Source organism: Aquarana catesbeiana, linkage group LG07 (genome assembly GCF_042186555.1).
Source record: "Aquarana catesbeiana isolate 2022-GZ linkage group LG07, ASM4218655v1, whole genome shotgun sequence".
Lineage (NCBI taxonomy): Eukaryota > Metazoa > Chordata > Amphibia > Anura > Ranidae > Aquarana > Aquarana catesbeiana.
In genome coordinates, this window is record NC_133330.1 from 53,678,353 (window position 1) to 53,692,775 (window position 14,423).

General features: G+C 41.4%; 1 protein-coding gene across 1 annotated transcript in view; it reads right to left on the bottom strand.

Annotated features, from left to right (window-relative positions):
- Nucleotides 1–411: 411 nt before the first annotated feature.
- Nucleotides 412–14,423, bottom strand: part of LOC141103030 (cadherin-related family member 3-like) — an 83,522-nt gene continuing 69,510 nt past the window's right edge. Inside the window, exons 17-19 of the mRNA XM_073592173.1 lie at nucleotides 8,252–8,283; nucleotides 5,138–5,186; nucleotides 412–3,699 (exon numbers count right to left, since the gene is read on the bottom strand). Of these exons, the coding sequence (XP_073448274.1) occupies nucleotides 3,542–3,699; nucleotides 5,138–5,186; nucleotides 8,252–8,283 (239 nt within the window). The 3' untranslated portion in view covers nucleotides 412–3,541. The remainder of the gene's footprint in view (nucleotides 3,700–5,137; nucleotides 5,187–8,251; nucleotides 8,284–14,423) is intronic.

Below are 14,423 nucleotides of genomic sequence, written 5' to 3' on the forward strand. Positions count from 1 at the left end.
TAATTAAAAGTGTGGTCACTTCTCATCTGCTTATCATATCAGAAAGGTGAAAGCTTGATACAACTGAAGGCCTCTCTTGCTAGCGCAAGAACCTGTGGGAGTTTTTTATTACTGTCTGTATCTTCCAGTCCCAGTGATCTCCATTCCTCTCATTTCTCAGCGTCATGTAGATAAAATGTGAGAGGCAGTCTTCCCAGTGGAGTCACATACAGTCATAAAAACAAGACAAATATTCTAATCTCTCCCCATGCTAGCTAAAAAAAAACTTTTTGACTTGAACCGAGCTGCGAGAATAGTTTGATCATAGTGAAGCTCTTTAATATTTTTTTGCCCTTTATGCAGGCCTTAAAACGTGTATATCTTCTCAGTGCATCTATGGTTAATCTGACCAATCCAATGCATACAAACATGCCAAATTAAAATTATTATTTTATTCAAATTAAAAAATCAAAGTAAGTCAATTGTAATTGATCATTAAATATTTAAAATCAGTGCAATTACCAAAAGTCACATAATTTATGCTTTTTGGTTCCAGAGCTTTAACAATACTTTCTTTAAATATTAAAGTAGGGAAAAAGTAATTAGAGCAGTGTTGTTTTTAACCAGTGATTAGTGGAACTGACATTTTTAATGAGTAACTTATGGGTAATAATTTTGACCATTCCTAAGGCTACTTAAGATTTTTGCCTTTTATGCAGCCCTTAAAAAGTGTATATATTCTCAGTGTGTCTATATTTAATATGACCAATCTAATGCACACAAATGTGCAAAATTAATATTGTTATTTTATTCAAATTAAACATCTAATTAAGTCAATTGTAAGTTATGAATAAATATCTAAAACAGTGCAATTACAAAAATTCACATCACTTATACAGTTTAAATATAGAGCGTTAAAAATAATACCTTTAAATATTAAGGTAGAAAAAAATAATTAGAACAGTGTTGTTTTTAGCCGGTAATTAGTGGAATTGACACAGTTAATGAATAACTTATGGGTAATATACTTCTCCACCTCTATAGTCTCCTTGGACAGACCTCATTCATAAAGATGGATCGTGGTTATATATCAAAGGGAAAGTATTGCTTAGAAGATGAATATATTATTGGGCTCTATCAGAGATTTGTGAATTATTTACAACAGTGCGTTCTCATCCCTAGCAGAGGGCGTATGTGATGATCTATTACAGGCATCAAACCGATCATCATATTAAAAGAAAGAAAAAATGAAAAGATAAAATTAAAGACTGAGTTCATCTAAAACTAATATTTCAGCTATATTCTTATCTCTCTTGGGGACTCCTGTAGCTACAGTAGATCTATTTGTTGAGCTCTGGAAACAGCTAATCCTAAGTCAGAGATTTCCAGCAACATCCATCAAAGTTTCAGCATGGACACAGTCATTTTCAAAGCAGAAACCAGATTAAATGCTAAGAGCTCCCTTTAGGGGTTTAAAAGTGTATGTCGTACTAAAAACTTTTTTTCTAGTTCTAGATAAAGTCAATAGTATTAGAACTCCTGTTGTTTTTTTACTGCAATGCAGAGCTCCACTAGAGAGATTTCCCCTCTCTTCCTGTCCTGATGACAACAAAGGGAAACTCTGTAACAGGGGCACAGACAAGAAGAAAAAGCTGATAGAAGCTCTAACAATCCCCATTCTATCCAAAACTAAAGCTTGTTGGGAGGCATCGGCCAGTTCAATAGAAACCGTCTGACATTTGGCCCGTGTGTACTGCAGTCCGCTGGCTTCTGTCAATGGGGCAGGACCAAAAAAGGTCTGCTGATCGGCTGCTGATCGGCTGCCGATCAGCGCTTTCAGCCAATTGCTGAGAGCATTGATCGTAATGTTCAGGTGGGGGGCCGTCCCCCTGTCAGAACACAATAGCACAGCAGGGGAGATTGTTGTACTAACATCAGATAGTTAGTACAGTGGCTCCTCCTGAGACCTGCTGGGTTGAATGAAAAAAAATCTACCAGTGTGTGCTAGGCTTTAGAAAAAAGTTATGGCTGAACTTACGCTTTACCTGAGGAAAGTTAAAACCCAACCCTGGGCTTACCCCCGCCCCCATTACTGTATTTTTTATACTTTGTATACTTTTAATTTTTCAGCACCACTTTCTCCTTCAATAACCAATGAATGAAGGACACTGGGGTGACTTCATTTTGAGAGGGCAGGGCCCGATGCCCATTATTTCAAAGTATGTCCTCAGTCCTTCAGGTTGAATGAAGATGGGTGTCATTAAACCCAGAAGACTAAGGACAATTTGTGGAAAAACGATGCACTTTAGGGGACAGCTCCAGATTGAAGGTAAGTACTGTAGTCTGAGCTTTTTTTAAAATTTTGTACCTTGTAGCACAGCACAGAACAACTGGCAAGAGGTCAGGTAAGGAAAGCAAAATTTTAGCTTGGAAGGCAAAAACAACCAACTGGCCCTTTCATGGTAGATACAGTTTACTGTGGGCTAAGTGTGCCAACCTGGTATGGCTGAGTGGTGGCCACAGGGAAAAAACTCTGTTTTCCTAAAGAACATGTTTTTTGTAACACACCTTTTCTCATATATACTTTATGCCGAAAAACAAGGTGCATTGCAAAGAACGAACTGCAAAAAAAAAGTTGACCAAGATGACTGCTGCTCTATGAAAATGATATGGGTTAACCTATAAAAAAATACCATGCCTACATCAGAAATAACCCCTATCATTCACACTTCTTTATCATATAACAAAACACAGTTTAGCATTTCTGATCACTTTTATTGCTGTCACAAGGAATGTAAGGATCCCTGTGACAGTAATAGAAATATGACAGGTACTCTTTATGAAGGGATCTGATCTGGGGTCTATAAGACCCCAAACTCCTCCTTTGCACTTAAAAGCATTCAAAACGCCAAGATCGGCGTTTGTGAAAACTTTTGATTTTTGAAACTGGAGCCGTTGGTTCCTGAGTAAACTGGAAGTGATGTCATGACGTTGGTTGCATGCTACCATATCTGAGACCCAATCAAATCCGGTTCTCCGGCCAGCCGGTGGACATGCTGGTTGGTCGTTCAGGTCTCCCAGTGGAGCCCAGGTGAGTGGGCTGGGGGGGACGTCCCCTTCCGCTGCTTGTAATAACAGCCAAGTGGCTGCTTAGCCGCATCGGTTGTTATTACAAGAGAGCCAACTGTCAGCTCTAAAAAAACAGTATCGGGGTACAACCACTTGAAGTCAAATGATGTACGGATACTGTACGTGATTTGGCAGCAAGTGGTTAAACAATCTGTTTTATCTAGCAACAGGGGAATTATAATGAATTAGACTTTTAGGCATCAGAAAAGTGGCAATATTTTCTAGAAAGCATTAACAAATTGTTTTTGCTTTTTCCTGGACTTGACTCAGCCAAAGGTTAATTTTTGTTTTTCCACTAGATAGATTTCTTATTTGTTGCCCGAACACAAAATGATGAATGCATTCTAATCAAAAAGTAGCTCTTCTTAAACTTTAAAAAAAAAAGAAAGCAAATCATTCAAGAATATCCTCTAATAAAGTTTGAAGTCCCTTCTTAGGTGACATTAACAGTGGGAACGGTGGGCAGATAAGAAGGCGGGGCTTCTGTAACGGTGGAGATGTCTGTAAGTGCCACATTGCTGTCTTTGGATTGCTCGGACTTCCAGCGTCTTGCTCCAGACTTGTTGTTAAATTCATAAGTGTTTCCTGTGACTAATAGAGGAGCAGAGTTCATTATTGGTGGTTGCAGAAATGGATCAATACATTAAGCATTAAAAAAAAAAAATTTTTTAAGGAGACCTTGTCTGATGTTTAAATATATCCAAATTGTCCTTGCAATAGAGGAGGTACAGTATTATACTCACATTTCTGGTTTCCAGTGTCTCCTACCTTCTCATTCCAGCACTGCAGATTCCATCAGTCTTCTCATTATTCGACACTTCTGGGAGTGTCCGGTGCTTGTGTCCACCATTGTGTGCTCTGGAGACATCCTTTAAATCCCGGTGTCACAGCAGTGACTTAGGAAGAAGGGAAAACAGGCACATCACACTACTGGAGAAACCAAAGAGACTGATGGAGGATGCAGCACTGGAATAGAGGTAAGGTGGGAGACACTGGCCACCCAGGAGATGAGTATATCTCTTCTATTGCAGGGATCTATCACTGCGGAGTCCTGTAGTGACTTACAGGCACATGACACTACTCGGAAGTGTTGAATACCAAAGAGGCTAACAAAGATTTTAATTCTGGAACGCAGGAAACACTGGTCACCCAAGAGATGACATCTCTTCTATTGGAGGGACCTGCTGTTTGGATTTCTTAAGTAACTTACAGGTTTTCTTTATTTAGCTCTACAAACTGGCATTACAAATGCCAAAACTGTCATATTGACTAACTTGCACCTGATTTGTGCTAGTGACTAAGGTGTGTTTTACGCCCCATAAATGAAACATGTTTCTTTAGGACAAAACTGATGGTTGCCTTTCTTCTAAGACAGTGGTTCTCAACTCCAGTCCTCGGGACCCACCAACAGGCCAGATTTTAGGTATTACCTTGGGGAGTTGCAGACTAGAATACTGCAATCACTGAGCAGCAAGTGATATCACCTGTGATGTATTTCAGCTATCTTGCAAACCTGGCCTGTTGGTGGGTCCTGAGGACTGGAGTTGAGAACCACTGTTCTAAGATGATGAGAAAGCTTCTAGATTTCATAAGTCCCATGTTGCCCCACAGCAAGAAATCAGACTTTAAATAGCATTTAAATGTCTGTGTGGGCATTGGGCAAAGCACAGGTTCACTTTAAAGCATAACTTCAGTCAATATGTTTTAGTTTTGGGGCAATCCCTTTATAGCTGTCTGTCCCTGTTGAGTAGATTTTCCCACACTTTTCAGTTAGGCCCTGTCACACCCTGGCACAAAGAGAGTCACAAGAATGAAAAGTGTCAGAAAGTCTGGGCCACGAGGACACACAAGGCAATCCAAAGAATGAGAAGAGGTCCTTAACATGTCTATTTATATCTTGAAAAAAGTGTAGGCTTTTGACTTAAAAAAAAACTGCTAGAAGATTATTGAATGGCTTCCCTACATGAGAGTTGAATTCTCTTTTGGATAACTGCTTTAAAGTTAACTTCTAAGAGAATGTCAGATTTACCTGGATCAACGGCTTCTCCATGGAAAATGGGTTGATAGATTGTAGTTTCCTTTAACAAAAAAAAATAAAAAATAAGATATGCTTGCAAATGTTCTGTTCTTTTCACCACACTGAGAGAGACAGAAGCCCCACAGACAGTGAAGTTATCAGAAATCTTCATCTGCATAGGAATGTGTGTGGACATCCCCAATCATGCCCAAGGTAACCCAGGAGCCTGAGACTCAATGGACGTCTAGGGACACCCAAATCTATCTCTCTATCCCTCAGCTCACCCATCAGCAGAGGCGGCTCTAGGCTTTGTGAGGCCTTTGGCAAAACTTACACATGAGGCCCTACGGACTGGGACGCTCCGTGATGAGGCCGCTATTCCTCAGGCTGCGGGCAGTATCTGATTTGTCCGTCAGCTCCTAAACCACAGAGTCCCAGTGGGGGTAGGCGGAGCCGCCGGCGTCAACTTCAGTGATTGAGAACAGGCAAATTAGGCGGCCACGAGGCCCCTGTGAGTGCGAGGCCTTAGGCGACCTCCTAATTTGCCTAATTAGAGAGCCGCCTCTGCCCATCAGTCTCCTCACACATCACTGATTTACTAACAGACATATCAGCCTGGATGTCACACCACTTCCTCAAACTGAATCTATCTAAAACCAAGCTCATAATATTTCCTCCCCCACATGCCCCTTCTCCTGACTTCTCTGTCAAGATCAATGGCCCAACTATCAGTCCGTCCCCACATGCCAGGATGCTAGGGCTAACCCTAGACTCTGAACTGTCCTTTCATGCCCACATCCAATCCCTGTCCAAATAATGCCACCTTAGCCTTCGCAACATCTCTAAAATATGCTCCTTTTTAACCAATGACACCACCAAGATTCTAATTCACTCCCTGGTCATCTCTTGCCTCGACTACTGCAACTCACTTCTCATTAGACTACCTTTACATACACTATTCCCCCTTCAGTCCATAATGAATGCTGCTGCAAGACTCATCCACCTTACCAACCGTTCAGTGTCCTCCACCCCTCTCTGCCAATCCCTGCACTGGCTTCCACTCACCCAACGAATAAAATTCAAAGTACTAACAATAATTTACAAAGCCGCCTACAACTCTGCCCCCAGCTACATAACTAACCGAGTCCCAAAATACCAACCAAGCTGCTCTCTTCGGTCCTCCCAAGACTCCTGCACTCTATCTCCCTTGTCACCTCCTCCCATGCTCCTCCCATGCTCGCTTACAGGATTTCTCTAGAGCTTCTCCCATCCTTTGGAATTCCCTACCCCAATCTGTCTGACTGCCCCCTAATCTATCCATCTTTAGACGATCCCTGAAAACCCTTCTCTTTAAAGAAGCTTAACCTGCTTCTAACTAATACACTGTTTTACTTTCTCCATCAGCTCATCCCCCACAACTATTACCTTTTGTATCAATTGACCCTCCCTCCTAGATTGTAAGCTCTAGCGAGCAGGGCCCTCTGATTCCTCTTGTACCAAATTGTAATGTAACTGTAATGTCTGCCTTCATTTTGTTAAGGACTGCACAAACTGTTGGCGCTATATAAATCCTGTATAATAATAATAATAGCATAGTTGGTGCAAGTTATGCAACTGAACGACCACAACATAAAGGGATATACAATAATACTGACATATAATCACACACATAGGTTGGACTTGATCGAATTGTGTCTTTTTTCAACCTCACCTACTATGTAACTCTTTGTTCCTTACAAGGAAAGATGCACTTGTAGCCAGTTGGTGTCTGATAAGAAGAGCCCCAGCACAGGCAATGCAGATAGGGAGGTTTCTCTGTGCCTATTGCAATCCATATCAATATCAATTGAATTGATAGGGGGTGGAAGTGGGTACCTTTCCTAGAATCCCAATCTGCTTTCATCCATCTCTGAACACCCCAATTCATATAAGAAAAATGTGATGTCACAGAGCGTAGATTGATAATGTTGTCGATCTGTACCCATGATTACTTAAAGTCTCACTAAACCCACATCAGAAAAAACGATCAATAAATGGTGTATTACAGGCTGATCATACATACACTCAGTTACTATGAAATTTATTTTCGGTCTTCTGCAAAAAAAAAAATTGGTTAATCCTGCTGCTCTCTATCTCCACCTTCTGTCCCCAATTCAGTCAAGGTTTTTTAGGGCAGCGTTTTGCAGCACTGAGCATTTACTCCATATCAAATCTGAGCAGCCCATGTGACTATAGAGTCACACATGTGGGCATATACACAGTGGTAAATGACAGACCTATCCCTCCCTTCTCCTCCATGCCCACGAACCAGCTAATTACAATAGGGGTGGGATATTACATGTAGATTGATGGAGGCTTCACCTCCTTCCTATTCTAAGACACAGGCTGGAGGGGCGTGACACAGCCCGTGACTGTCAGTAATCTGCCCACACCATGTTATTGCTAAAAAATAATAAAGATATCATTTCAAATATATATTGACATTAACTATTTATTTTTACTCTGTATTCCAAAGGATGTTTTGTTTATTTTGAAAATGTGACCAGCAGCAGAGGACTAGAAGTCCCTCCTGCTTATGTTTCCCTGCAGACAGGCTGCGAAAGGGCTGGGTCATGTGACAGCTGTATATCGATTAGTATAAGGGTATTTCTTTTTTTTAAATTTTATTAAAATAATTACAGTGCCATCATCCAAATACAGAAATAGAAGGGACAATGTAAATTAAACTGTGTGTGTCACTTTAAGTTTATATTCTCCCAAAATTACAAACAGGACACACATTATTAGGCCTCAAACTGGAGCTTTTATAGTGCAGAACCCAATATGGATGATACAAGACAATGTGCCTAGTGCGAGTTCAGCGATCAAAAAAAACAGAGCCAATTTAGTCAATAATTGTCATCAAATTAGGTTTTGTTCCTGGAAGTTGGCATTGGCAATTACCTCTTTTTCTCTGTTATATATAGTAAAAAAGAATTAGGCTTTATAAACCTTTAACCCTAATAACAGTACTAACAATAATGGTGATAATAATCAAATTAATAAGGACATTATTATTATTTATATTATTATTATTATGTAAAATCAACAGAACTACTTCATATAGCATTAGAGCCAATTACTCACTGTGATTTTTTCAACTTTCTCCTTTTTTGTTCCTAATATCATAACATAAAAATTGTTAAGAACAATTACAAAAGCAAAATAAAAAAATAAAATAAAAAAAAAAAAAAAAACAGCAGGGGACACCACCTACGAACAAACATGATGACACCCCGGGCAGTAAGAGAAAGGTTTATCATTATTAAAAGGGTTTTGGAAAAACTTTTATCCTATCAATAATAGGAATGTGTAAAATACTAAACTGCCCTAAATATACAAAAAAAAAAATGGCAAAAAAAGTTGATTTTTTTTTCCAAGCCTAAGTAGTTCAATTATGCCGTGTACACATGGGCGGACTATTCGACCGGACTGGTCCGACGGACCGAATCTGGCGGACAATCTGACCGTGTGTGGGCTCCATTGGACCTGCAGCGGACTTTTTCGATCAAAAATCTGACGGACTTTCGATTTGGAACATCTTTCAAATTTGTCCGGTGGACTCGAGTCCGGTTGAAAAATCAGCTCATCTGTATGCTAGTCCGACGGACGAAAACCCACGCTAGGGCAGCTATTGGCTACCAGCTATCAACTTCCTTATTTTAGTCCAGTCGTGCGTCATCACGTACAAATCCGTCGGACTTTGGTGTGATCGTGTGTAGACAAGTCCATTCCTTCAAAAGTCCGCCAGAAGTCCGTCAAAAGTCTGTCGAAAGTCCATCGGAAAGTCCGTCGGACCAGTCCGGTCGAAAAGTCCGCCCGTGTGTACACGGCATTAGTGAGATTGAGAGTTTCTGTTTTCGCAAAATGTAGCCTATGGCAAAATCGGTATTTGGGAAGATCAAATTTTTGGAAATCACTCCAATTTTTCATAGTCATTAATTTGCAGCATGCAGTCACCTGTCCAATATTGTGTCCAGCACATGCTAGGTACACGAACACCCAGCACACACTGAAGGTTGGGATAATCAGTCAGTGTTATATATTTGTGCAGCAGCCATATACATATAGTACCATCACATAGAGAAGGGAAGACAAATTGGATAATAATTTTACACAACAGGGGTTGCTATGAATAAATGAAATGTGGGACAATCAAAATTAGAGCTCAAAAACAGATGAAAGAACGTGGATACTGAAACCCTGTTTGAAGATGTAAATCCCCCCTTCCTTTTACACCCATATCTTCATCATACAATAAACCACCTCTCTCATGATGGGGGTGGGGGATTTGGAAGAATCTAAAGCTGGGTACACACAGCATTTTTTTTTTGCTCAGCCAGCGGGCTGAACAAAAAAAAAAAAAACAACCAATTCATGTATCCACACAAGAGAGGTGGATGCAGGAATGTCCCCTGCCAGAACATTGTATTTTGACAGCGGGGACTCTTCTGTTAGAATACACTGATCTGTGCTGCAAGATGCTAATTGAAGAAGGTTTTCCAGTGGGTCAGTTTGACAGAATCTTGGGGTTGGGGGAAATTAAAGGGGCCCCACCTGGATTACTAGGGGTGCTGTCTCTTGGCCTTATTAGCCTGTCTTACTTTTTTTCCCACTTTTTTTGTGGGTATAAGTACTGTTCTCCACAAAGCCTCTGCTAACACATAGCAATAATGAGAAAGCAGGGGGAAGACCCTGCGCAACAGGACAGTGCATGCTCTAGTACCCAGCCACACCGAAGCGTGAAGGGGAATCAGGTGGCAGCCAAATTAGAGAGATTTGCCCATAACCCAGGTCAGACCCCCACAAAGGGAGGGCAACAGAACTCGCAAGCGCAACCTAAGGCGCATGCTGGGGCTGGAACTGTGAGGAAAAGCCAAGGTCAAGGACAGGTGACAGCACCAGAGGTAAATCATACAGGACTGAAATCCGCAGGGGAGGACATTCAGGACATCCAAGAGACTCCAGAACCCCTTTCTGGAGCTGGAGCTCTAACAGAAGGAGAACCATCATTGAAAGAAATTCTGCAGGCAATTAATTCCTGTAGGACCTCCCTAGGTGAACTGGCAGACCAGTTTAAAGTAATCCGGGAAGAGCTATCCTTTGTCAGGCATGACCTACAAAAAGTGCGAGAAAGGACTACCGCCCTTGAAGGAAGAGTTAGCCTGGTGGAGGATGAGATGAACCCCCTTAAGCGTGAGATAAGAATATTAAAAGAACAAATGGTTAATTATGAGATAAAAATGGATAATATGGAGAACAGATTGCAAAGAAAAAATGTCAGGATTGTGGGGCTCCCTGAGTGCAGTGAGGGCTCGGTTCTTGTGATATTTCTCGAAAAATGGTTCAGGGATCTTTTTGGAAAGGACACTTTCTCACCCTATTTCACAATGGAAAGAGCCCATAGGGTACCTTCTAGACCTCCTCTACCAGGGGGTTACCCAAGACCTCTACTGGTTAAAATGCTTTACTATAAGGACAGAGTAACCATATTGCAAAAGGCCAGGGAAATTGGCAAAACCATTTATGGAGGTACTAGGATATGTATATACCCAGATTTTTCACCAGAACTGCAGAGACGGAGGGCTAAGTTCTTGGAAATCAAACGTAAAGTACAACATCTGAATGTTTCCTATGCCTCGTTAAACCCAGCAATATTGCGGGTGACCACTATGGGGGAGACTCTTTTTTTTAAATTCCCTGGAGGGGGTGGAGGGGTGGTTGGCATCCCATAAGGAAAAGTTATACAAGAACCAGAAAATGGCACTTCAAAGAATGAAGTATAATAACTGCATGGGTGACCCACAGCTTATCAATTATTTACACATTAGAGAGTTAGGGTGGGGGGTTGCATCTAGGTTAGAGGGATAATGTGTAAATGGCCTTCTTCTTCAAAGTTAATGGGGGGGAGGTTAAACAGGAAGGAAATAATATTTGTTATCTTGAGCACATGGGAAGGTCACTTTGGAAGCCTTCAGAGAAGACCCAAAAGGGTGGTGAGTGAATTGGGAATGAAACACGGATCGTGTGTTAGGTATGAAAGGGGTATGTGGGGATGTGTGAGGAATAAATATATTTCAAATAGGAAATATTTTGTCACTAAAGAAGAAAAATTAGAAGAATAGGTATTGGTTAACAAAGAAAGATCACACAAAGTATATGGAAATCACACAATTTGGAGTGGATATTTTGAATTATATGCATTTATTGAACACTAAATGGTTAAATGGTTAATCCTATGCAGGTAAAAAAATTAATTATATGTTCTTGGAACGTCCGGGGGTTGGGAGATCCCGCCAAAAAAAAACAGCAGTTCTTTCCATAGCAAAAATGTATGGGGTGGGATTACTCTGCCTACAGGAGATGCACCTTACTCATGTCTCTATACCACAGCTAGGCTGGGGTGCATTCCAAACCCAGTATCATTCAGTTCACAAACCCTTTTCTAGGGGGATGAGTATTCTGATCAGATTTGGGGTACTGTTCACCTGTAGGCAGATTAAAACTGATGAACTGAGGCGCTACATTTTTTTGTATTGTACTATAGAGAATAGAACCTACTTGCTGGCCAATTTATATGTTCCTCCTCCTTTTGACGCTTTAATCTTGTATAGGTTGGTGGAGTTTGTTCTGGATAAACCGGGTGTGCTGGCTATTGTCATGGGTGATTTTAACACTGTTTTGGACCGGAAGGTGGATAGGTTTCCCCACGGGGCACAGATGTAAGAGAGGTTGGATTAATATATATATGAAGAGCGTGGAACCTGGCAGTCCGTCAGTACTCGAGGTTTTCCAGGACATACTCCACTCTTTTTAGAATTGATATGGCTCTGCGGAATGAGGAGGCACTGCAGGTGATAAAAAATGTAAGTTACATGCCAAGAGGTCTTTCAGACCACTCCCCGGTGACAGTATCAATAGAGGTGAGGGAGAATTCTCGACCCGGGGAGTGGAAAATAAGCCCTTTTTGGGTGGAACTAATGGGTGATCTAGATGAGGTGTTAACAGCCTTAAGAGGGTTTGCTGATTTGAATAGAGTAACCGCCCTGGTAGCAATTATCTGGGACACCTTGAAGGCCTTCCTTCATGGAACATTGATACAAGTGTCAAAAATAAAGAAACGGACCAAAGATTGGGAAAGGGTGGCTGGAGAGGGGGTGGTAACCATGGAAAAACAATATGTGAATAATCCGACCCCTGATACTCTTAGGGTTTGGGCAGAGGAACAACAGATTTATAGGACACTAATAATTAGGAAAACAGAGAATAAACAACTTTTTTAGAGGCAGAAAATCTTTGGGGAGGGGGAAAGGGTGGGGTAAATGTTGGCCCATTTGGTCAAGACAAACTCACCCCCATCTATGGTTCCCACGATTAGTATGAGGGAGGGTAGGGTTTCTTCATATACTCCAGAAATTGTAGATAAGTTCAAAGAATATTATGAGCACTTGTATAGCTCCCAGCAGCAGGATATAGGGGAGGAAGGGATCACTTTCTTTGGGGGCTTGGTGATACCGGCCCTCTCTGAAACTGACAGAGATTAACTGGACCTACCAATAACATTAGAGGAATTGCAGTGGGCTACAAGGGAGATGGCAGGCCAGAAGTCTCCTGGTCCTGATGGCCTTCCGGCAGAGACCTACTGACGCTATGGGAAGGGGTAATTACCCGAGCTGATAGGGGTCTTAAATTGGTCAGCGATGGAGGGGGAGCTCCCTACATCTATGATGGAATCTAACATAGTTGTTATACATAAGGAAGGTAAGGATCCACTTAATACATCCTCATATAGACCTATCTCCTTACTGAGCACAGATGTTAAAACCTTGGCGAAGGTCTTGGCGACTAGGTTAACTAGGGTCATTCAGAAACTTGTCCACCCCGATCAGTCGGGGTTTATACCTGGAAGATCCACTAGCATAAATATAAGACATGTGTACCTGAATTTACAGGTCCCAGCTGATAGGGATAGATCGAGGGCCACTTTGTCTTTGGCTGCCGCTAAGGCTTTTGACAGCCTTGAGTGGCGATACCTGTGGAGGGTCCTGTTCGAGTTTCAATTTGTCACAGGCTTGGTTAATTGGATAAAAATACTATACAGGGGGCCAGAGGCAAAAGTGAGCGTGAACAATAAACACTCTGACAAAATTCCATTGCTGAGGGGGACGATGCAGGGGTGCCCTATGTCCCCCTGCTCTTCGCCCTCACAATCGAACCTCTGGCGGTGGCTCTTCACCAAAAGTAATAGGATTTAAAAGGGGAATAGTGGAAAAAAAAGTGGCATTATATGCAGACGACCTTTTATCATTTCTAGGAAATACGCAGGCTTCCTTTTTGAAGGCAATGAAAATAATAACAAATTTTGGTCAATTTTCCGGACTCATTATAAACTGGGAAAAATCAGCATTGTTACCAATAGATCCCCTGGACAGTCCCTTGCCTGAGAAGGTCGCCCAAATTCAAATAGTGGACAAAATGAAATACTTGGGAATTAATATCACAAGAGACCCTAAACTGTATATCATACATAATATTGTACCACTATTGGAAAAATTCAGGGGAAAAACTAAAATATGGAAATGTCTCCCATTGTCAGTAGCAGGACGACGTAATTTGATTAAAATGCTATGGATGCCACAGCTTTTGTATGCATTGCATAACTCTCCAGTGTGGGTATACAAAAAGTGGTTCCAAAAGTTAGACGTTATTTTCAGAGAATTAATTTGGAAAGGTGGTCCGGCAAGAATCTGTCTGCGTACCTTACAATTACAAAGACAGGAAGGAGGGGTTGCACTCCAACACCCTCAGAGTGTTCAGAGTTACTTCCTTGCGTCACAATTACAGCATATAGGAGGGTGTAGCGTATCGGAAGGGGATATGTAGGGAGGGAAATGTTGCTACAAAACACCTCACATGGATCGATGGTAGAAGCACTTTCCCCTCTAGGCTCCCCACACTAAGTCTAATGGTTAAAACATGGGATACAGTGAAGACATTGCTAGGGTATAAGGGAATTACAGAGTATACTCCCCTATGGGAGAATAGAAATCTAGGCGAAATTCAGAAGATGGGGACAATTAAGTATTGGGAAAGGTGCTAAATAAAGTTTATTAGCCAGTTATACAAGGATAATATTCTGAAATCTTTTCAAGAATTGCAGGGAACAATACACAATATCGAATAAATCCTTTTTTAGGTACCTACAGGTTAGGCATGCTTTGGAGGCGCAGTTTAGAGAGAGAGCGCTTGAATGGAGCAA